The sequence below is a fragment of the Barbus barbus genome, assembly GCF_936440315.1.
Source record: "Barbus barbus genome assembly, chromosome: 23".
NCBI classification, from domain to species: Eukaryota; Metazoa; Chordata; class Actinopteri; order Cypriniformes; family Cyprinidae; genus Barbus; species Barbus barbus.
In genome coordinates this window covers 8,813,298-8,839,108 of record NC_136751.1, presented here as the reverse complement: position 1 = coordinate 8,839,108, position 25,811 = coordinate 8,813,298, and the positions used below count along the sequence as shown (strand labels likewise).

At 38.3% G+C, this 25,811-nt stretch overlaps 1 protein-coding gene across 1 annotated transcript in view; it reads right to left on the bottom strand.

Annotated features, from left to right (window-relative positions):
- The window catches only part of syt9a (synaptotagmin IXa), a gene marked incomplete at its 3' end in the record, with an annotated part of 31,146 nt that extends 7,075 nt beyond the window's left edge, over positions 1-24,071 (bottom strand). The window contains exons 1-6 of the mRNA XM_079374019.1: positions 23,912-24,071; positions 10,591-11,041; positions 9,610-10,162; positions 4,002-4,122; positions 3,361-3,532; positions 2,393-2,522 (exon numbers count right to left, since the gene is read on the bottom strand). Of these exons, the coding sequence (XP_079230145.1) occupies positions 2,393-2,522; positions 3,361-3,532; positions 4,002-4,122; positions 9,610-10,162; positions 10,591-11,041; positions 23,912-24,059 (1,575 nt within the window). The 5' untranslated portion in view covers positions 24,060-24,071. The remainder of the gene's footprint in view (positions 1-2,392; positions 2,523-3,360; positions 3,533-4,001; positions 4,123-9,609; positions 10,163-10,590; positions 11,042-23,911) is intronic.
- Positions 24,072-25,811: the final 1,740 nt, after the last annotated feature.

Below are 25,811 nucleotides of genomic sequence, written 5' to 3'. Positions count from 1 at the left end.
GTTGAAATGAGAGTCTTTTCGTGAACATCCTATAATAATTGCAAACAAGAATATAGCTAGTGAAAGAGAACGTCCATTCAGTACACGCTGGAGCTCTAAATAGACATTTACTGTCTTACTGATGCAAAACGAGAGGTATTCAAAAAGAATATCAAACAAATCACTGTTTTCATCTGTTTTTAAACTTGAAACGGTATAATTGTGACAGTAAGTTTTATGCCTGATGTATTAGGCCTGCTGCCCCATGAGCAAGCACTAAAATTGACCCGAATTAACTTTAATTGAGAAAGTCTATGCGGTTGTCAGGGAACTGTCGTGTGTGTGTCATGTGTTCCTGCCTCTTGTGCCCTTATTTGGTTTGTTTCCTGTCCTTGTTAAATGTAATCATTAGTTAATTCTTGTCTAGCCGTGTTCGTCTCGTTATCTATGATTTACCTGTGTATATTAGTCCTGTCTGTTCAGTTAAACTTCGTCTGGTCTACTCGTTACTCCCCGGTGTTCCTGTTGATGTCCGTGTCTTACCCTGCCTTGTCTTGCCCTGCCTTGATGTCAGTAAAGTGTGTTATTTGAGTTTACATCCTCGTCTGCGTGTTCCTGGTTCCTCCCTCGTGTGTGCACCGTGACAGAAGACCAGACCTAAACAGTAAGCGGCGCCCCTTCACCTCGTTTTGTTTTCCGTTTTTTTTAAAAAGTTTTTTGTTTGTTCCTGTTTGTCCCTCGCGGCATGGAAGTCGCCACTCGTCCTTCTGCCCTAGCCCGCGTCAAGTGGGCGTGGGAGTTCGGCAGGATTGCCGCGAGTTCGCTGGCCGTGAGCCCTGCGAGTCTGCCGATCGCGGGAGAAGTTCGCCGTTGTCCGCGGCTCATCCTACCCGCCGATCGTGGGAGATATCCGCCGCCGTCCGCGGCTATCCCAACCTCGCCGCTCACACCGAGCCCGTCGTTCGCGGGAGTTCACGCCGCCGTCCGCGGCACACCGAGCCCGCCGTTCGCGGGAGTTCACGCCGCCGTCCGCGGCACACCGAGCCCGCCGTTCGCGGGAGTTCACGCCGCCGTCCGCGGCACACCGAGCCCGCCGTTCGCGGGAGTTCACGCCGCCACCTGCGGTTCACCCAAGTCCGCCGTCCGTGGGGAAAGCCTACCCACCGTCGGCGGCTTCACCGTGCCCGCCGTTCGCGGGAGATCACGCTGCCGTCCGCGGGGAAAGCCAACCCGCCGTCGGCGGCTCCCCCTGTTCACGCCGCCGTCCGCGGCTCCCCTGTGCACGCCGCCGGTCCGCCTCTGACTCAATGCCCGCCGGTCCGCCTCTGACTCAATGCCCGCCGGTCCGCCGCTGACTCAAGCCCACCGGATTGCCGCTGACTCAAGCCCACCGGATTGCCGCTGACTCAAGCCTGCCGGTCGCCGATACCCTCTCCGTGGATCAAGTCCACATGTCACGGCCAGGAGAGCCGTGTTTGTGTTCGTTGTGCCCACAGGAACATTTTAAAACTTACCCTGTCGTGTCATGTCTTGTCCATGGAGACTCGTCTGGGGCAGGCGGCTCCTTGAGTTGTGGCCATGGAGGCCAGTCGCAGCCGCTTGCCCCCCCTGTCGCAGAAGTGGAGGAGGTCGCTGAGGGACCCTGTGAGGGCCCCTGACTCCTCGTCATGCCCAGAGGAAGACTCAGCTTCCTAGCCAGCCCAGGAGGGCTTCTGGTTCCTGTGGGATGTCCTGTCGTGTTTGTCTGACCCTGGAGGGTTTCTGTCGTGTCTTGTACTGTTTTGTCTGTCTAGCCCCGGAGGGCTCCTGATACCCCCTGGATTCCCCATGGAAATTTTGGGGGGGGGGTAGTAGAGCTCTGGGTGGAGTGGGTGGGCCGAAGAAGGATGCCATGGCCACAGTTACCACCTGCCATGGCCTCCTGAGCTCCCTGCTCCGCCATGGGTCCTGTCTGTCTGTTCCGCTCTGGAGGTCCCCGTCCTGTGGTCCGTGTCTGTCCTGAGAGGCCTCCAGAGCGCCCACCCCCCCTCCCTGATGGAACTGTTAAGGCTCGGGACGAGCCTTTCGGGAGGGGGGAGTTATGTCAGGGAACTGTCGTGTGTGTGTCATGTGTTCCTGCCTCTTGTGCCCTTATTTGGTTTGTTTCCTGTCCTTGTTAAATGTAATCATTAGTTAATTCTTGTCTAGCCGTGTTCGTCTCGTTATCTATGATTTACCTGTGTATATTAGTCCTGTCTGTTCAGTTAAACTTCGTCTGGTCTACTCGTTATCCCCGGTGTTTGATGTCTGTGTCTTGCTCTGCCTTGTCTTGCCCTGCCTTGATGTCCCCAGTAAAGTATGTTATTTGAGTTTACATCCTCGTCTGCGTGTTCCTGGTTCCTCCCTCGTGTGTGCACCGTGACAGCGGTCTTACCTCAATGAGAGGGTGCCAATGTGCGATGGGTTTGCGTGGATATGTCAACATTTCATTCCAATGTTCTCTGCCCAAACCCTCAGCATCATTACCTACTCGGCACACACCAATGACCTCATTGTGACCTACACTGTGTAAAGAGACAGAACAAAAATACTGTTTACTTCATAAGACTACTTTTTGCAATCGTATTATTTTTTCAGAACTGCATTATGTATCTCCACAACCCCTTCTATAAGGCTCACATATTTGACCTCTTCATGTGTGTGTACTTTTGTGTGTATAATTTTGGATTAATAGTAATATTATTAAACTTTTAAAGACAGCTGATCAAAACATCAGTTTTAAGCAACATTTGTCATCTCCCATTCCTGCTCTTTTTTATTTTGTCTCATTTCTCAGTTAACAAACAAAAAGCATGTTCACAATAATGAAAATAAAATTAAGTATAGACTTAAAGTCCACAAGCATAAAGTACATTTTAGGATGTGTTTGCTTTGTCTTGTCCATGTCCATTTTTAACATCCCAATATTAAACAACCAAAACAATGCTACACTTACAGATAAACAAATGAATGTAAACAGAATTACATGAGAATGCACAAAACTCATGATTAAAGGCAGCAAAATCTATAATGATAGCAATAACAGCATCTATACCAGATTATAGATTATAACATTGTTATAGAGTCGTGTGTAAATGTGATCTATATTTGAGAGATGTTTTGGAGGATAAGTCAAAATTAATTTCTGTGGTAGTCAGTTGCATTTTACAGATGCTGTGCACAGAGCTTAACTTGTTTTGAAACTGGAACTTTGCTTAAAAATCAGAAAGAAAGCACAAAAGAAAAATAAGAAATAGCAACAAAGCAATAATTTCAATTAATTGAAATATAAGAATTTATACTTTTATAGCATGAGTCTATAATGGCCAGAAAGGACACATACAACATTTGTGAGACTCTCACCGGTCATAGTCCATAACAGCTACGAGAAGGCTGATTTGGTCAATGTTCTCCGGAGGGACATCAAACACTATAGCCTCATTGTACACTGGGTTTAATGTGTTCCTCTTGGTGGAGGTTTTTCTTTTTTTCAGTCTCCGTCCATCACACATCAGAGAAACTTTCACATAAGGATCTAGGAAATGAGTCCAAGTGGATAGTGAAAATATGTAATGTTATCATAGTAAGGATATTAAAATAATATGTCTTAATTTGCATTTGATGCCATAACCTTTTATTTGCAGTTCCATTTGAACGCAAATCCAAAAAATCACATGCATAAACTGAAATGTTATGTTTAATGTCTGGAAATACAGTCAAAGCTACAACTCTGACCATGTTATATTATTATAAAAGGGAATCAGTTTTAAATGTATTTATGCATGAATGCAAATGTGAGATTTTTTCAGTTTTTCATGTATTGCACTGTGGGGTGGGGTGGTTAAATATTCTTTCCTCACAAGCTTAAAACTTTATCTATAAGCCTCTTTCATATCATAGCGTAAGTTGCAAATCCCCTAAAGCTATTCTGTTATGGAGATAAGAAAAAAAAGGATAATATGTATAAATACAGCTATATTAATGAAATCTGAATCTGCCCATACCTGAAGCTCCAGTGATGTCCATGGCCTTCAGATTCCGTGCTTTGATCATGGTGATGGTCAGTCGTCCAGCAGTAGGTAGGTAGCATAGAGAGAACATCAAATCCCCCAGATCCACATTGTCCTGGGAACAGAAACAAGATTTATTTACTCCAATTTGCTATTCTACTTGTACAGTAAACACCTTCATTCATATTAAATGACTGTTTGATTCAGTTATTTATTCATGCATCTGTTCATGTATTCATTCTTTCATTGAAAATCGTGCAGAACATGGTAAATATAGATTACACGGAGTTCACAGAGGAACAAGCTGCCACCTTCTCATGAATTTTTTCATGGCTCTTTGCATCATATCAGAACAACACTAACGTCAGGAGCATGAAAAAGTAACAGTCGTGTTATCACTTTCTCTCGAAATAACTCAGCCGAGAATGTGAGACGAGCTTTTCTAACACCTATTCATTTGAACTTCACAATGATGGCTTACCTCCAGTCTGCTGAAAAAGGAGGATCTAACTGATGAGATTCATCTACACCTGACCATCAGCTACTGCAATATGAACTTCACCAACATGGTTAAGAATGACAGAACCCAGAAATGGGTTATGGTGATTGGTGGATGATATGGTGATCCTCCAATATTTTAAACCTGACTGATATATAGAAGGACAGTTTGTTAGTACGCAAAGATACATTTATTTTTACTTCGAAATGTGAGAGCATTCTTGCTGTGGTGATTGATTCTGAATGTTACAAATTATGTTTTATTTCTGCATGCCATTTAGGAGCAATAACAGACCATAGTATAATAGACCACTGTGAGAAAGAAAGAAAAAAAATCAATAAATAAAAAATCCCACAATCAAACAATGGCTCAGCAGTTTGCATGAGCTGCTATAGAGCAAACAAGCAGAAAACAGAAAATGTGTGCAGACTTTGTAATCAGAATTGCATTCAATCATAAGTGCAGGTTATTTCATACAAAACACATAACACTTTGCTTATAACATATTGCTTTCTATAATAGGTTACTTGCTACTAAGTCGCTCTATGGAAAAAAGGGAGTCTGTTTCAAACAGATTTTTTCCACAAAAGCCCTAACTGTAGCAGCCTCTTAACTCTTGATTTTAAAACAGAGGGTATCCAAGGATGAGACTAGCATCTGTCAGACTCCATATTGTCTTTTTATAATGGCATTTACCTATCATCTTTAAATAGTCAGCATACAGGATAGTCAGCATATAAGGCGCAAAAAACAAACAAAAAAACAAGGAGGTGTTCTTGGTGGCAGTGAGATATTATGAGTTCATATCCGACACTCCACTGTAAAATAGAGTTTACACTGGTGCAAGCTTGTTTGTAAATCTGACTCTTTGTCTATATTTTGAACTCAGCAGCTCAAAGTTCTTTTTCTTTCTTTCTTCTTCTTCTTCTTCGAGAGAGAACTTTGGCAACATTGTATTTCTCACCTGATGTTGTTATTATTCTACAAAATATTTGTGTAAAAGCTATTTGACATTTATATTGTCATTGAATGAAAACTAACTGGATCACACTGAATCATAATATGAACACATTATACCTATGTTTATAATGTACCTAAACTGTAAATTCTTATCAACTGATTTTCCATAACATGTCTCTTCTCACATAAAATAATTTCTGGTCAAAACGACATTTTGTGTACAAACATTTCTGTATTTGGTAAGCAGTCAAATAACAAGCTGGATAATGTACTGCCAGACCATCATTATCGCAAAATAAACACCTTAATGATGACACCAGACTGCTGTCTTTTTTGCGATAATGACCGACTGACCACTTATATTCACAGTTTACAAGTAACTAAGAACTTTTATTTCTCTAGTCCTTATTTTTCCTCCAAAAGCAAATAATCATAATTTATATTTCCACCGAATGAGGAACTGCAATAATTCACTCTAGTATTCTGTTTAGTGGGCTTTGAGCTATACTGTACACTCGAATGAGGCCCTTTGGGACAAACCTCTCAATTTCTCTAGCACTCTGAATTTTGTATTTGTGATTGTTATGACAGATCCGGGTAGATTTGTCTCATTAGCTTGAGTTGAGTCTTAAATGAGCTCTAGTTATTCTTTTTGAATTAGGCGAAAGAACAGGGTTTGAACATCAAAACACGTCCTGTGTGCTGTTAATTTCAGAAAGTCACCAGTGGTTTTATTTAGAAATTCCCCTCAGAGTCAGTTCATTGCTTATGCTCTGTAAAAACAAGTCTGTTTACTAGACTCCAGATTGGTATTGGTGAGACGTCTGGCAGAACTGAGTGGGTTTGGATGAATCAGCATGTTTTCTGAAGCTGAATTCATTGTACACTTGTAGAAATTAAAAAGCTGACTGTTTACCATAACTTGTGACAAAAGTAGTCCAATTAGGGTGCAATATTCATCTTTAATATATTTTATTTTCTTAGTTACCCAGCCGGCTATGACCAATAGACAGTTATGCTCTATAAAAATTTCACATAGCTGCCATTCCACATGATTTAGCTGTGGCTATTCAAATGTGTTTGACCATGTGAACTGATGCAGGTGTGTGATTTGTGTTGTGAGGGTAATGGTTTTATAGATTTGTTCTGAAATGGCTGCAGGTGCATAAAACAAATGATTTGCAATGGACCTTTGGAACAGAAGATTCTGATTAATTAGTTCCTCATAATTATTAAAGTGTGAAACACATCAATATGCCATGGCAGCTTCCAATATTTGCCAACCAGACAGCATTAAAGCAAAAGTTGAAGCAAAATAATCTATATTATAAGCAAAATGATCTAAATAATATCCAAAATAATTTGTCAAACTTTATTGACCCTCATGTTGTTCCAAACCATATAAGGAAATGTTGCGATAATGGTCTTCCATGCAAAAATAATAATATATATATATGTATATATGTACTATAGTCCAGTTCCTATTCCTATAAATATTTTTTTTATTGTTCCTTGGAAGGAAGAGATAAATCATTGCATATTTGAAACAAGAGAGTGAATCAGTGGGAATCAATTTTGTAAGAACTATTCCTTCATTTATTTATTTATTTATTTATTTATTTATTTATGTATTTATTTATTTTCTAATATATGCTCTATTTTAATAAACAAATATTTAAATGGCTTATATAAATGGCCTAACAAGTAATGTGCATTTGGATAATCAGAATTTGAATCAAAATATATTTGGAATATATTTTTAAATTTTTGAGTGTTCAGAAATGTTAATGGGACACATTTCAGCTTCACAAGATTCTCAGTGATGTGTGACAGTGTGTTTAAAATAACAGCCACACAGGGAGGAATCATCTTGTTGGTCTGACCCAGTACAGACATTCATTTCTAAATAGAGAATGCAATCCACTGATCACACAAAGAAGCAAACAGAAGCAATCATCTTTGCCAATTCAAAAGCCATTTTCTTAACACTTCCAATGCCATGTTCCTCATGGAGTGATACCTTACACTCACAGGAGTGATCTTAGAGGAGTATGAGATAATGAAGAAGTGAGAAAATTAATGAAAAAAAAGTCAGTAAATGCAAAAAGAAAAAGTTAGACATTAGTTTAAGTAGGGGATATTCTAAGGTTAACTTTACTTATATGAATGAAATACTCAAGATGTCTGCCAAGTAATCTAACTTGCCTTGAAAGGGACCTTGGTTCAGACTTCTCCTTATAAACTGATGATCTAAATCAAGTGTGTTAAATAAGGGAGATATACAAAATGTCTAGTGCTGTGGGTTCCTGGGATCATAATTCAAAAGCAAGGTAATATGATAAAATGTATTTGAACTTTTTTTTTTTCTTAATTTGTCTAAGCTCCGAGAGAGATCAGATAAGATATGCAAAATGTGCAGAGCAGAGGGTCCCTAGGACTGCAACGAAGAACCACTGCTCTAGTTATTCAATGAGTATTACATCTAAACTGTCTTCTCTTCAATTAAGTATAATAATATAAAATAAATAAACCATACAAGTAACGGAGAAGTTCAGAGGGATGCTGGAAAACTGGCCTCATTTGAGGTCACAAAAGCTAAAAAGTTCTCCTTGAGGCATACAAATAGTAGTTATTTATTAGCTCACAGCTGCATTTAAATGTATACTCACTAAATTGTTAATCAGAGTATTTAATATTGTGTTACTCATTTGTTCTTGTGTAGTTAGGCATTATTGACGGAATGTTATTCTAAAGCCATAACGAATGGAAATTCCAAATTCTCAAAAACTACTTGTTTAACTTACAATTCAATATCATATTTGAAATTATATCGTTATTTATTTTTTATTTATTTATTTTTTTTTTCTGGTTGGTCCAGACAATGTGCTTGTGCATTGTGTGGAAAATACTGCACAAATTCTGACAGCATTAACCATTTTATGGTTGTTTCTATGGTATCTGGAGCTTTCAAACAGCAGCTGCAGCTACGCTGCCATCTAACAGCAAGAACTACTGTAAAGACCAGGCAGTAACAGTGACTGACTTGCTCTTTTATTTAGAAGGTGGGATTTACTTCACTATCATACTGGACATTCCAATTTTACCCATTAATTGTAATACCAGTGGTTTGTCTCAGTGAACTGTGTGTTAGATAAGACATACTAAATGTGCAGTGCTGTGAGTGCTGATGATTGAAAACCACTGCCTTTTTATTACATGGCCTTCTAAAATTGATTTCCTACATACTGTAGTTATGCTATCTTCATGTCTCCTGATCACGCCATACTCTTTCTTCTTGCATAATGAAATAATTTCAACATATCAATATTTCATGTATATATATTAAATTATTTTCTTAGCAGTTTCAAAAGTAAGATAATGTGTAGCTAACCGCCAAATAAACCCCTTGAGGGTAACACGAAATTTGAGATTTTTGTAAGAATATCAGTCCAAATGTTGGTCATAGAATGAGTAGTAAGTGTGTGCCTTAAAAACGTAATTTATCAAAAAAGATGTGGGTCAGGTAAAGGCACAAAAAACAAACAAAATTTACCATTGCTCTGTGAAATCTCAGGGCAGAATTCTATTTATTTCAATAGGAATCTGTCCAATAAGGAGTTTCACATGAAGTGCGAAAAAGTCTATCCATGCAGATTTAGCTCGTATACAAATGGGTCTAATGAATTCACTGTGCTGCTCAACAGAAAGCTGCTTGGTTTGAGCAGTAAACAGTCATACATTGCTACAGTATCAACACTGGAAAATAGTCCATTAATGGTGTGTCTGAATAATGAGTACGGAATATTTTTATGCAATGCACTACAATTAAGGAATCATGCTTCAATTTGTGCATGCGTCAAGCTGAAGATTTTGTAGATTTTCGATTGCATTTACATTGTTTATTTGTATTACAGCAATACAAATAAAACATGTGTATTTTTTTTCAAGCATTTCTTAACCAAAGAGCAGTTTTGATGGAAAAACAGCAATATTTTGACAGTGCCACAGTGTTTGCCATTTTTTTACAAAGGGCAATAAATATCTATAGTCCCTGAATCTCTCAGTTGACTCTCAAATGTTTAATTAATTTTCGTTCATCTCGAAGAGTAAACCAAACAATGGAAGCATGAATTATGTACTCACCGAAGACACATACTGGATATCCCTGCAGAGTTTCGTCTCCCTGGGAAAGTCCACTAGATCCAGAAAATTGTCAACCACCACCTGCCCTATAATATCGTGGCGTGAAAACCGATCGAAATCGTAGACGCTGAAGTGCAGCTTCCTTGTGGGCAGGTCCGCATATGCCACAGGGAAGAGGAAGACCTCATCAAACACAGGGTTTAAAGTCTTACGATGCACCTTGGTCTGGTGCTTGGTTTTGCGGTCTGGGAGAAGGTAGATTTTTACATATGGGTCAGAGGTTCCAGAAAAGTCCTTGGCAGGGAGGTCTTGAGCTCGGTGGATCTTGACAATGAGCTGTTCCAGGTCACAGTCATATTTAAGAATAAAGTGGAGGAGTCCACAACTGCCCACACAGCTGCTTCGGTTGTCCTCGCCATCTAGGGATCGTTGTTTGTAGAGTTCTGGTTTTAGCTGGCCCAGACTCATGCCAGTCAGAGAGTCCTGCCTCTGAAACTGGGTTACTGTGAAGTCAGGGTTCGACTGGTTCATTTGACGCCGAATTGAACTTTGCCTGTTGACATATAGTAGGAGTTAAAGAAAATAATACTGGATATAAGGTTTAATGGGTCAGAATTGAAATCGGTTTTATAATAAGTGTCATTTTACCAAAGTAAAAGTGAATATCCCTTGAACTATCCCTTTAATTTGTTTACAAGATTGCAACAAAAACAATAATGAATTACTATATACTTAATCCAGGAAATTTCAACATTTTATGCTGTAATTTAAAATTTTGCAGGAAAACACTGCAAGCCTATGGCCTTAAAATTGTTCAACGTTAAAATGAAAACGGCATCTTTACGAAGTCAGTGTCATCTAATGTAGAGGCACTTAGTGATAAACTCTGATTAGACACCAAATTGACCTCTCAGCCAGTTCAATTGTTGAGACTGACGTTTCACCAGAATCCATTAAAGTAATTATAGAAGGTTAACTTACCTGACACAGGTCGAGGAGGGATCCCTGATTTGTCTCTGCATGCGTGTGTTTCCATGGACACCATTATCTTGAGTCTTAGACTCAACCTCCAGCGGAATATCAGGTAAAGTGTGGCTTATTTTGAGGGCTGCCTCAGGCACTGGCACTGCAGGAGGAGATCCTGGAACTGCCGGAGAGACTGGAGTGGGCGGCACCGTAGTCTCTTTTACCACTGAAGTTCTGGCATTATTCCGACGGTCAAGGGTGGCGTCCACCTCGGTATAGATGGGCTGGGGTTGAAGGGGTGGAGGAGGAGGATGAAGGGGTTCTGGATGTCCCTCCTTGGTGCCTGGAGAGAGGCCTCGCTCGCGCCATGGAATCCAGCACAATTTCCATGAAACGAAGAGAGAGACGCCAAACAGGGCCAAGCCACAAGCGGTCACCACCAATGACAGCAGGCTAATGGATATATCTAATAAGAAAGGATTGAGTGCATACAAATAGAGGGTGAGACTAAAATGTAGGCAACATAAGTATGTTCATTTCACATAAAAGTTATCTTTACAGGATCATTAAACTGCTGGTGGGAGCACAAGATGTTCAGGTCCAAATAGGACTATTTTAATCAGTTCTGTACACACTGTTCAGATTGAATGAAAATTTGTCTGTCACTACCAAACCTTCTCAAGTATGTATTTGGTTGTAGAATGCAGTTGTCACAGTTATAAATAAGTCTGTGTGTACACAATTGAACAGGCGTATTTTGCTGCCGTGTCTAAGTGGCAAATTGCATCAAAAATCAAATGTCTTAGAAGTAACCGATATATAAAGATAAGCTATTAGAGATAAATATTCATTGGAAAAGCAGTTTGAGAAGCAGATCTTAGGAGAAACACTGCATTCACAAAAACAAGATCTTGTGATTTTATCATTTTTTAATTAAAAATATGTTTCATTAATTAATGTATTTATTATTATATTATCATATACAAAAGTCAACAGTCTAAAAAAACAATGTGAGAAATTGCAAATATTTTACAAAACATTTCATCATAATGGAGGTAAATTCACTCCATTCATTCACAGCAATTCAGTTTGAAGATGTTTGTGCAGCCACTCAGAAATCAAAGAATTATTTAATGGTCTTGAAGTAAGAGAGCAAAGCTACAATCTGATGTAATTTACTACCTTTTACTCAAACCTCTCATATAGACACTATAGTAGTATCTTCTTTTAAACATTTGGGACCTGCTTTACTTTGATAACCAATTACTTTCAGTTTGTACAGTTTCCTGTTCCAGTTTCCAGATAATGCTTACCTAGCTTTCTTCATTAATATAGCCCCTATTGAGCACACTGTATTCCCTAGACATCTAACTGAATGGCGATTCTAAGCCACTGCTGTTTGAAACATTGGGTATTTTCACTGTGATGATTGACCCTAATCACTAGTGACTCTAGTTAAAATCAAGAACTTAAGTTAATTAAGAGTAAGCAGTAAAAAGGGAGCCCTCACACAGTTCACTCAAAGCAGGTGGCATGTTTAATTAGGATGCACAAAACCGGTTTATTGAGCTCCTCAGAGGTGTAGCCAAAAGTTGGCCAGGGTAAGATGGAAGCACCCATTGGACAAGCAAGCCCCCTTAAACATTTAGTCAGAAAATGCAGGTATTGGATTGGATTGGATTGGATTGGATTGGATTCAATTTATTGTCATTGCACATGTAGGTACAAGGCAACGAAATGCAATAAAGAAGAAGAAATACAGCATAACATGAGGAAAGAGAGGAGAAAAAAATTGTCCTCACACTACGCTCCTGGATGAGAGTGCAGTGTGAGAACAGACAAAAACCTCAGCATAAAGCACAGTCAACACAGGAACATAATTTGCATAGTAATCCTAGTTCAGACGAAACAGCCATCCGGCCAGCAGCCATTACAGCGCAAACACATGGATCCGTTATCACTGACAGGATTAAGCGACGAAGGCGTGGGATGGGGGTAGGGAGGTGTATGAGTGTGTGTATGTGTAAGTTCGTGTGAGTTCGTATGCCTTGAAATCCGTTTCGCCAGCACTCCAAACCAGTCGACTCAGTTCGCAGGTTGTGATGCGACATAGCAATTGCCATGGAAACGACCTTGGACAGAGCACAAGCGCCCGACAATAACAAGGTGTTTGATGGGGGGAGGGAATGGAAGAAAGAGCGTCTCCCTGCAGTATTCACCGGAGAGTTGATACCAGAGCGGCCTTGCCAAGCCGTTCTGTTGTGGGAAGCCGGAAAGAGATAAGATTGTTTTGTCTTAGGGCGAACAGCTGTCTTCCAGTTTCACAGCTATTCTCATTGTCCATTCTGAACTGCTTGTCCATCAATTTTCCTTTCCAAAGCCGAGAGCTTAGCCGTGATCGAATCCATATTGCCTACAGCCTCCATCATGACGGGCAGCCGTGAGAGGTTTTGGATAGCCAGTCCCGTCTCCTTAATTTTCTGATAATTTAGGGCAACGCCTAATCCAAATAGCAGAAACCCAGTTATCATTGTTCCGAATAAGAAGATGTCTTCAATGTCCTCCACGGAGAGAGCCGCCAGACACACGACCCGCCATCTCTCCCATGCGTCCATCGTGTAGCCAGCAGCAAACGTCCCAGCGGGACATTCCGGTTCTCCAGATTCCGCTTTCCTAGTCGAGAAGATGGTGTCAATTGCGTTAAGAGACCAGTTGATCAGATCCATAATTTCGGTTTTGTAAATAGTGCAGCGAGAGTCTCTTAAGAAGGACAGGACAATACAAGAGAGCAAGCAGGGAAGTTCAGGAGGGAGGGAGGGAAGAAAATTGCGACCGCCTTCGAACAGAGCCAAACGAGAATCAACCCAAATGTCAATCAACCCAAATGTTTTTCTCTAGCCTCATACCCAAGTCGTTTTATGCTTTTGCTTTTCCACCCCACTTTAATAAGAGTAGAGTTCACAATGCCTTGACACAATCTAAAAAATATGTCAATTTATTGACAGTAGACAACAGAAGTATTACACAGCAATAAATAATATAGATATATTTTGTCATAAGACAACATGCACACTGGATAATAAGTCATGAGAAAAAACAAACAAATAAACAAAAAAAAAAACTCAATAATAAATACATTATATACCACCCAGTATGTATCACCCTTAAGAATGAATACAGTATATACTGTAAATATATGACAGCTACTATATAAATACTATTCCCCCTCAAAAGTTAAAGCAGAATCACTCAAAGAATAAACAAGAATCACTCAAAGGTTTGACAAGAATCAAAACGCCATAAAGTGTACAAAGACACCATACTCACTATTTATATAATTCATTCAAAACAAGGTGCTCCGTTTCATTTCTATCACATGAACAGTATTTTTGACAACTAATTGCAGGGTTAGGCAAAGGCTTTGTAGCAGACATCAAGTTTGAAACATGCTCATTTTGTGCATAAAATTATCTAATTTCTCAGTTTAAACATTTGTTATGCTATATATGTTCTGTATATATTTTATGTGAATAAAATATTGGCTCATGTGATTTAAGTCTTTTAGTTTTCATTTTATTCAAATTTAGAAAATGTCCCAAAATTCAGGTTGTATATTAATGCTGTCAAACGATTAAAAAGTTTTTGTTTACATAATATATGTACGTGTACTCTGTATATTTATTATGTATATATAAATACACACACATACAGTAAATATTTGTAAAATATTTACATGTACTTACATGCATATATTTATGTTCTTATATTTTATATTATATATAAATATATTTAACATATAAACATAACATATTTTTTATGAATATATACATGCACGTTTTGGCATTTATACAACCCAAATTCCGTAAATGTTGGGACGTTTTTTTTTTTTTCTTCAAATCACATGAGCCACTATTTTATTCACAATAGAACACAGAGAACATAACAAATGTTTAAACTGAGAAATTTTACACTTTTATCCACTAAATGAGCTCATTTCAAATTTGATGCGTGCTACAGGTCTCAAAAAAGTTGGCAAGAGGGCAACAAAGGGCTGAAAAAGCAAAAAATGTTGAAAGGCTTCAGCTGGGAGAACATCTAGAAACTAATTAAGTTAATTGACATCAGTTCTCTAACATAATTAGCTATAAAACGGATGTATTAGAGAGGCAGAATCTCTCAGAAGTAAAAATGGGTTGTCGGCGCTGATAGCCTCGTGGTTAGTGCGTTGATATATAGCGCAACTGCTCACAGTGACCCGAGTTTGATTCTCGCCTCGAGGTCATTTGCTGATCCCGCTCCCTTCTCTCCAACCCAATACTTTCCTGTCATCTCTCCACTGTCCTCTCAAAAAACTAAAAAAAAGAAGTAAAAATAGGCAGAGGCTCTCCAATCTGTGAAATAGTGCGTAAAAAAATATTATGGAATACTTTAACAACAATGTTCTTCTAAAATTGCAAAGGCTTTGCAAATCTCATCATCTACAGTTCATAACATCATCAAGAGATTCAGAGAAACTGGAGAAATAACAAGGCCGAAGACCTTTGTTGGACGCCTGTGGTCTTCGGGCCCTCAGACGACACTGCATCACTCATTGACATGATTCTGTCTTTGACATTACTAAATGGGCCCAGGAATACTACCAGAAACCACTGTCGGTAAACACAATCCGCCGTGCCATCTGCAGATGCCAACTAAAGCTCTATCATGCAAAAAGGAAGCCATATGCGAACATGGTCCAGAAGGACCATCATTGTCTTGTGGGCCTTGTCTTGTGTCTGTTTCAAAGTGGGAAAGTGTTCAATGGTCAGCCGAGTCCAAATTTGATATTTTTGTTGTTCAAAAGCCAGCATCTTTGATGGTATGGGGGTGCATATGTGCATTCGGTATGGGCAGCTTGCATGTTTTGGAAGGCACTATGAATGTTGAAAGGTACATAAAGGTTTTAGAGCAACATATGCTCCCCTGCAAATGACGTCTATTTCAGGGAAGGCCTTGTGTATTTCAGCAGGACAATGCAAAACCACATACTGCAGCTATTACAACAGCATGGCTTTGTAGTAGAAGAGTCCGGGTGCTGAAATGGCCTGCCTGCAGTCCAGATATTTCACCTATAGAGAACATTTGGTGCATCATTAAACCAAAAATACGTCAAAGACCACCAAGAACTCTTCAGCAGCTGGAAACCAATATCAGGCAAGAATGGGACCAAATTTCAACACCAAAACTCCAGAAACTCATAACCTCGATGCACAGACATCTTCAAACTGTTCTGAAAAGAATAGGAGATTCTACACCATGGTAAACATGCCCCTGTCCCAACTATTTTAAGACCTGTAGCAGGCATCAATTTGAAATGAGCACATTTTGTCCATAAAATTGAAAAATTTCTCAGTTTAAACATTTATGTTATCTATGTTCTATTGTGAATAAAATATTGGCTCATGTGATTTGAAATTATTTTAGTTTTCATTTTATTCAAATTCATTAAAAAAAACTAAACAAAAAAAACGTCCCAACATTTCTAGAATTCTGATTGTATATACATAATAAACATATACACAATACACACACATATTATGTAAACAAAAACTTTTATTTTGAATGTGATTAATCACGATTAGTCGTTTGACAGCACTAATATATATATATATATATATGCAGGTTTTAGAAAGCATAGTGCTCCTTTGTTAATGTTTATTTCTTTTTAAAATGTATGGTTAAAAATTTGTGATGCAGCTGCACACACAATTCAGTACAGATATATTACAATTATGTCATTGCTGTTGGTTACTTTTTGAATGCTGAAAATTCTGTCAGTGTAAGTTGATAAGAGAGTTTGAGCTAGTGCAAGTCTGCAAGTGCAAACATGCCTTTTGGGACAGAGCCAATGGATAGTGTGATCACACCTTTACTCGCCCACTGCTACTGTGAGCCTCCTGCTCTGAGATACCACTCTTGTGGGGAGACATCATGTTAAATTTACACCAGTGGCATACAGCAATAGACTTTAAATGGTCTCTTGCTTCTTGAGCCACGTTTATTAGTAGGTTGGCGTGTGTGCTACATGAGGATCCTGGGAAATTTGATCACGGTTTCCGAATGTTGGAGAAAATGGGACACAGACCATGTTGGTCTGTGAAAAAGATGACTGGTGATTCCAGTATTTAAATCTTAAATATTATGTGATACTTAGTATTTAACAGGATAGTTCACCAAAAAATGACAATTTGCTGTTAATTTTTACCATCCCATCCAACACAGTGTCAGTTCACATGTGAGTTTTCCCTCGCGCATATGTCATTATGCAATAGGAAGCTTGCACACCAGGGGTCAGTTGCACCAGCTGGACGTATTAGTTTTAAGACTACCAGTTGTAAAACTAGGCTGGACAACTTAACTATCACTGGGGTGTAATGTGTCAGCATGGACATGCATCGTCTACACTGGGCCTGTTTCGCCATAGTTTTAGTCGGTGCAACGTGTAAATATTTATCATAAAGCTGGATGTAGCTAAGCCCAGTGTCACGGTGCACACAGCAGGGTGGAACAAGGAACACGGAGACGAGGATGTAACTCAAATAATATGTCTTTAATGAAGACAGGGCAGGGCAGGACAGGACAAGGCAAGGCAGACATCAAACACCGGGAAGTAACGAGTAGACCAGACCAAATAACACTGCACAGACAGGACTATAAATACACAGGTAAATTAACGAACACGGCTGGACAAAGATACACTACTAATGACATGAAACAAGGACAGGAACACATGACACACACGACAGAGGTCTGACACCCAGTGTATAGGGCTTACACCCATCTTTTTTTGTAAACACTCTTAAGATCATTTGGCTGAGGAGCAAGATAATAATGTTGTAATTAATGTAAAGTTTCTTGTGCAGACCAATCATTTCACTTCTTAAGACCTCAATAAGAGGAGCCACGGTATAATTTTATGTTGGAGCCACAGTATAATTTTCAGGAGCCACGGAGCCGGGTATAATTTTCAGGAGCCACGGAGCCGAGTATAATTTCATGTTGCTTATATATGCCTTTTTGTCTGGCAAAGTGACGATAGCCATGAATTTTTATGAATCGCCAAGGACCATCGTTTCAGCTAAAAATATTTCTTTACTGATACTAACTACTTAAGAAAAATGTCACCTACATCATGTATGGCCTGAGGATGAGTAAACACAAATGGATGAATAAGGATGAATAAGCACAAATATCAGGGCATGTCAAAACATCTCAAGGGCCCCAAAATCGCCTCAGACCGCAGAGGGTTAACAGCAAATTGTCATTTTTGGGTGAACTATCCTTTCATACCTGATCATCATAACTATTTGGCCCTTAAAGATGTATTTTTGTTCATCCGATCACAAGTGGACAATGATAGTGAACCGTGTTTAAAACGTTTTGAGCTTGTCCGCTTTCGAGCACTTCCAGAGGTATTTGAAAACACATTTGATTGGATTGCACTCATTTTGTGGATATTCATGTGGTCAAATATGTTCGAACAGCCATTATGATGTTAATTTCCTATCCGTTAACAGACAAAATTAATGTTTAATTAGATTTAAATTAAATTGCATTGGATAAGGTATGTGCCCCATTAAAAATAAATATTTTCATTATAGTGGTTTAGTATTGCATACGCATAAACAACAGGAGTAAAATGGAGAAAAAAATACTAAAATGACATATGAAAGGAATAAAATAAATAGGCCTACACCAAAAATGTTTCCAAAAATTAAATCATTAACAAAAACAAGTCTGTTTCGTTAATTTTTTATGGCCGCACCACAAGTTTAAGGAAACAGAGACAGCTGAAAGTGCATCCTGTTTGTTTTCTTTATTTTAAAAAAGCACATTTTGTTGTTATTGAAAGTATACATATATAAAAGTAAACCCTTTATCGTTTCAAATGATGTCTTGCTCCAATCTTTATGACCAATAATGATAGAATAGTTTAGTTTTCTCCGCCATCATAAGGCCAATATTTGCTATTATAGGTGACTTGATGTTTTTTCCCTTCTCTCAGCGAAATTATTACCGATGCGTACCGGATTTTTTTATCCATGCATTAAACGTTTTAAAAATAGCTTTGGGGGGGGGAGGTGCGCCAATTTCACAATATTAGATCGAAAGATCAGAAAAAGCCCACATACACTGGCCAACAGACCCTTCTCTCAAAACAAATCAGGCTAGAAGCGGTTGAAAGTGGACAGAAGAGACAGATTAAAAGACCAAGTGTGAACTGGAATGTGTTTCCCTCATCTACTTGTGATCCCATTGACCAAAACGCATCTTAATACCAGGTGTAAACAGGGCCTTTGGTATTCAGACACAGCCACTATCTGTGATGAACAGTTGACCAAAATACCTGGATACAGCTTTCTTAAGCCTGTTTCAGAATGATTGTGATGCAAAGGAAATTATCTTCTGAAATTACAAATCATGACAACAATATGGTATTATTTATGCTTTTATAACTATTGTACAATGGATTTATAACAAAAATAAAATTGAATTTCAAACAACAAACTATCTTTATCACAATTTATCATTCACAGCCAGGGTTGTCTTAATCTCTCAGAGAAACAGATCAACCTGTTAAAAAGCAATGCTGAAATAAATCATCAGGACATAAATGACCTCTTTTTTGTGTTATAGTATGCTATAATTTACATGTATTTTAATGTTGAATGTGACAAAAGTTTGAATATGATTTTGTGCCTAAAGTATAATCTGGAATAAAACAATTATTTATCAAAATCTAACAAGAAAGCAGTATATTAATGTGTCTTTAGGACTGAGTATGCCTCATCATTTGTGTTACAAAATGCTCACATCTCAGAAACATGTTAATGATGCAATTAATTGGTAATTCTTTAAGAAATGAAAATGATCTCATTTAGTAATAATTCATCATCTATTAAAGAACTATCTCAGTCCTAAATTTGCTATTAGTATATTTCCATATAGGTTAACAGTAGCACCTGGAATGTACTACCCGCATTATTTCCTGCATAGTTAGCTGTTAATGATGGAGCTTCATTCCAAAGTGACTAACAAGACCTGACATTTTTCACGTTTTTACGGAAGAAAAACTAAACAAAAAAATTTAAACAAAAGACCTGCACATGAAAACCTGTAGATACTTCAACTCTTTCTTCAGTTAAATTAAGCACTATAAAGACACAGTTACTCAGTCAATATGAATCAATTGATTTGAAAGCTAACTATAGAGAACTACACCTGGACTATTTAATGGACTGACTTTTCCACCCTTCCTCTTCTTTTGTACACCCCATCTCTCCAGCATTCAGCAGAGACAGCAGCTGACAAACTCTATTTGATTTGGTCTGTCTCTGAGCAGAGTCCTCTAAAGCAGCACAACTCATTTCAGTCCACTGAGTGTGTCAGTTACACTTCAAAGTGAAAGCTCCACAATAGCTCATATCGAGTAACCCATAGAAACATTCCAACACACAAAGAGCTTCAAAGAGCCTTGTAGCTGAGATTCCCACTGCGCTGCAGCTGCCTGTATGAGTGCATTTGTGTTAACATTGTGCGAACACACAGGAAATACTGAAGATTTAACCATTTTAAACTAAAGGAGTTAAGCATTTTAACTAACCAGTGTGCAAGAAATGAGAAATTTAGAGTCATGTTTTAAAAAGTATTAATATAGCAACAATTTCTATATATTGAAAAACTGTTGTTTGCAAATAAATAATATATCATACACATGGTGAATAAGCCGGTTGTCTAAGAAGCTCCAAATAGGGTTTTTCTAATATGGTACAGTTTGGGACCAGGTTGCTTAAAAAGCTCTAATGAGCATCATTATCCATTCAGCAACGCTCAAATTGTATTTTCCTTGTGTGAGATTTGCCAGAGAGGCATTTCCAGGGGCTTCTAAGGAACATGAAAGAAATGTTCGCTCCTAGATCCCTAAAAGGTGTAATAACAACATTTAAAAGTACTAGGTGGTCATTCACCCTTGGTATTTTGTGACATGCTAAAGCCTGTCGAACATGAAATGTGATTTCCAGTAAGAGTTTAATAAAGCAATGAAAGACCAGCCTACGGTTTATCATGCTGCAACACTTTCTCTGAACCAAACAACAGCTCTGAAGAACACCAAATGCTGGTTATGCTTGTAAAGCACTTTCATAAGAAGTGCTCTGAAAATACTGAATGATTGCAAAATCATACAAGCACTGCTCTTGGTAACTCAATGTTGCCCCTTGTGTAATCAAGCCTATTCTTATAAAATAATTTGATCATCTGTCCTCCAAAATAAATAACAATGTTGCCATGGCTTCACAGAAAGGCGTTCATTCCGACACAGTGAGACATTGGATAATGATTGCTTTTCTTCTTTTCTTTTCACTCCGGCTTCATGCTGCTGATTATTTAATTACAGTTTACACAGCCACTTGGTCTGAATGTCCTGATATCCCATGGAGCAAAAACACTCTTGGCGTATAACTGGTCAAATGTGTCGATTTGCTTATTCAATCAAATCCAAAGTGTTGGGAAGCACAGTCTTCATGAATTTTTGATTTCTGCTGAAAATACTAGGAGAACCATCTAGCACTGCAAAACAATGGTTTGTCAAATAACCTAAGTATCTTGCCAGAGCTTGGACATACTGAGGGCACATACAGTAAAAGTTGTTGTCTGGCCAGGGTCATGATCCCAGTCCTTTATTTCATCCATGTAGCAGATGCTATATATATATATATATACAGATACTATAAGGAGCTCTTTGTGGTTTTTGGTGCTAATTTTTGTCGTGGATTTCTGCTTATTTTCTTGTAGTAGCTACAAAGCATCGCTAGATGATTGCTTGGATGGTTTCTAGATGGTTCCTTACTGGATCGAATATTGTCTACCTGCAAAAAAACAGTAAGCCTGTTATAAAAAAGTAATAGTACACCTATCCTTGCACAATTTGAGGCATCATTCATGTCCATAGAACAACAATTCAGGGTGAGTTACACCATGAAGTTTTATGTAATCTGTGAAATGACATTGCTTCTTGCATGTTTTGCAACAATCTCAAAATATATTGCCCAGTGAGAGAGTTTTATCTGCTCAGATTTTTAAAAACAGATAAACATGAATCTCGCAATGTTTTACATTAGTTGTTATTTGGATTGCAGCAGTTCGTAAATGGTTCTAAACGTAATATTTTTGTTTGAAAATAACGCATCATCTACACTAAACCCTACTCTAAACCAAACCAGTCGTGTTAACAAAAGCAAACTGAAGCATCAGTTCCTTTTTAGCAAGCTTCTACTATTATTAAAATGTCTTTTATGAACATGTCCTGAGTACCAGGTACCAGATGAGCTACCTTTCAAGTTTACTATGCCAGCAAACCCATAATACTGATTGATGTAAATCTCCAAACGTAGTAGTTTACGAATCAGTCACAAGTAAAAGTTTCTGAAAAACAATCGCACATTCATCAACCAATCAGATTCAAGCATTCAACAGCCCCCTAGTATAAGTCTTTAATGATCATTAATCTGCCCCTGTGGTCATAATTTGTGTTATCAGAAGAAAGTTATTGGTGTTTTACTTCCAATAGTGGAAGATTCTGAGAGATAATTCTATTTCAGCTGGAAAATGCAGTGATTTTTTTTTGCATACATTAGGTACTTGTTTGGAGGTTTGCAATAATACCCCCCCCCCCCCCCCCCCCAAATAAGGGTTTCTTTTTTGTGAATGCTTTTGCATTCTCACCTTGACTGCTCATACTTAATAAACCACTTCAACTTGCCTTCAAAATAAGTAAATCAATATTAATATTAATAATCATTCATATTAATATTTATATTAAAATTAATAATCATTCAAAAACACAAAATAGTTCACAGGCATTGTCACACATTTTTTTTTTTTTTATGCCACTCACCCAATATAAAATGACATGTCTCAGCTGTAGCCTTTTATTACTACACTACTGTGGATTTTGGGGTAAGGTGCAGGCTATTGGCTCTCAATGAACTGACAAAACCAACCATGAACAGCTGTCAATGCAGCCACAGGGGATTGGTGTGTGAGAGTGCGAGAGAGATACCGATATAGCTTCTATGATTCTTTAGCTGTTGGGGGATGGGTTCATATTTTGGCTCCATGTAGTCATGCAGTTAAGACATGTTTCCAAAATTTCATGACCTAAGCCATATTTTATAAAGAGGCCCACCTGGTCCTGAAATTTGGTTGTTTTATGTTATAAACGAAGCTTGCATCAGACATCAAGATAAATCATTATACAAGCTTTTGTGAAGAAGAAGAAGAAGAAGAAGAAGAAGAAAAAAAAAAACAAAAATACATTACTGGTGGGTGGTAGATTTAACGCTGTTACCAAATCCCCTTGGTACACTTCAGTGTAGCACAAAAGACTCCTGCCCTCTTGCTCAGCAGGTGCTGTAGCATTTAAATCTAAGCAGTCAGATTCCAATACTGCACTTTTGGCCTGTGCTGTTGAAATGCATTTTGTATTGTGTCTCAATCTAAGTTTATCTACACCGCATATATGAGGAGTAACAGATGCCATATTTAATTCAAATGCAACAATTTTCATCCTGGATGATGTGGCTCCAGCTATAATTAAATAAAATGTTAATGATGATGAAACATGGTCAAAGTGTAAGAGAATGATGTGTCAGGCTATCCTAAGTGACATGACATTAAGAGTGTGCATTTTAATAAGATGCAGTCTTGTAACCACCCCAATTAATTTCTCATGACAATAAGCTAAATTTCAACACAAAAATATGTTACAGAATATGTTTTGTCTACTAATATTGATTGATTGATTGTAATTTACCAGAGGTGAGCGTCTCCATTGAAGACTTTTTTTTGGATCACCAGAGATTCACCCATGTCATAAGGAACAAGCTTTTTCCAGTGTAATGATGACTTATACTGGACAGAAAAATCTGGAATTTCCATAACTCTAAGGATCCTGCAAGAATGATATATGCATACACTGCAACTGTAATAAATAAATAAATATTATAAACGTTTTATATATTAGAATCTTGTTAAATTGCTGTGACATTATGATAGCTGTTCCACTAGCATTTCTACATTATATTTCTGACATTATAGTATTTTATTTCCTACAAAATTATTTGAGTCTATACACCAGACTGAATCGACACCGAGTATCACGTCGAGTAAAAGATAGTAACACAGCAAATATAGTAGCCTAGATTGCGAATGCGATGGCACTTCAATATATTCACCTAGTTCATGATCCTTACGGAAAAAAGCGCATGCAACCGTTTTGTGCAGGAGTGTCGCCTACCTGAGTCCGAATACCTCGGCCTGGCAAGGTCTCGGAAATAATAAATGAAATCCAAACAGTTTTCGTTCTGAACCTCCCCCTTAGAACAAAGATCCGATAAGAGTTCTAGTGCTTTTTGACAAATCTCGTCCTCTCTGTCGACAGGCATTTCCCACCAGCATCCTTCTGGATTGTGGAGCTTCTAAAGCGCAATCCCCCCACAGAGAAACATCATCTCACGGACGGCATCCCACTCTCACGGACAAACCCGGCTTTCTGTAACGTGGAAATATCTCTTTTGAGTGTTTTTTTTTTTTTTTTAATTATTGTTATTAATATTATTATTTTTTTATTTCCTGTCAGGATTTATTCGACACGGTGAAGTTCTTGCGCGATGTGAAGCCAAGTCGCGACGCGAGTGGAGTCAGAAATGAAAAGCCACCGGTTGAATCTTCACACACACGCGCGAACTGAAGTGTGAGGCGCTCGCTGTCCACGCTCGCCGTGGTGCTGAAGACAGTGCGCATGCTCACAGCCTGATCGCCACGTAATTACTCATCAGCACGAGCGCAATCATTCCGTAATTCTTGGTCTAAAGCAAGTTAGTAATAGCGCACGCTAATACATTATTTTTTACTCATTTAAACGGGAACTGACCTGAATTATGATCTAGGAATTTATTCAGTATCTATGAGTGGCCACACGTGGAGCAGTGTGAAATCAATGAATCAGATTAATTTAAATGAAGAATTTTGTAGATAACTGACACAGCTCCACAGCTAAAGAATTGTCAGTGTTTGCTAGCAGTGTAAATGATGAAACAGCCTCTTGATTTCTGGAAACTGAGCCTTTAAATCTTTAAACAAGTTGGCTATAAATGTGTGTGTGTGTGAGAGAGAGAGAGAGATAGAGAGGGATGGTGTATTTGTCTGTGTATTTTGCAGTTTTTAGATTTAACATTCCGTTGACTTTAGATTTATGCATAGAAGCAAATAAAACTATCCATGAGATTCTCAGCCTAGTATATTTGAGACAACATTAATAAATGTTGTGCCAAGGTCAAACTTCTTTGTCTTTTTGTCACCCTCAGTCTGCAATTTTCAAAAGACTGTGTTAAAGTGACAGCGGGGTGTATAAGCCCAGTGTGTACTGAAGTGCACAGACCTTGTCCAGCACCAATAATGAAGATGCATGTACCTTGGTGGAGAGCAAAACCTTCATCACACACTTCCTTCAGAAGAAAATACATCATCGTTGATATTGAGGTCATCTTTACAGAGGTAAAGAAGTGAAAAAAGTGGAATAAAAATCACTAAACCTAGAAGAGGACAGAGTATGAAGTTTATGTTGTTTACTCAAGTGTTGGCAACTCTCTAAGCAAATCCTTTGCATGTTCTATAGTAAACATGATTCATACGTCATTAGATAGCCTCTGTGCCCATTAGTAAATGGGGTCGGGTGGTGGGTTAAAAACCAACTTTAAACTATTGCTGTTTGCCTCTGAATTCACAACACAGTCCAATAAGGAAATAGCACTCCAACTTTTATCCTGCAACATCAAAACTCTTGTTCTGTTTTGAAAACATCATTCATCAGTCTTTTAACTAGTTTCCCTCTTTCCTTAAGGCTAAACTTAGAAATGCTGAAATGATATGATTAAAAAACATCATTATGCTTCCGTTTTTTTGTTTGTTCTTTTTTTTTTTTTTCAAGAATTAAATTTTTTTCTTTGTAATGTACACTGTGGCTCCAAAAATAACAAAAGCACAATGAAAGTATCATAACAGTGGTCCTTATGGCTCCTTACTATTTTCAGACTGAAATCAGACGTTATATGATAGCTTTGTGTGAGGAACATTTTGAAATAGTTGGTTAAAATGACACAAAAGGAAAGCTGAGAATCACAGAGAAGGATCTCAAT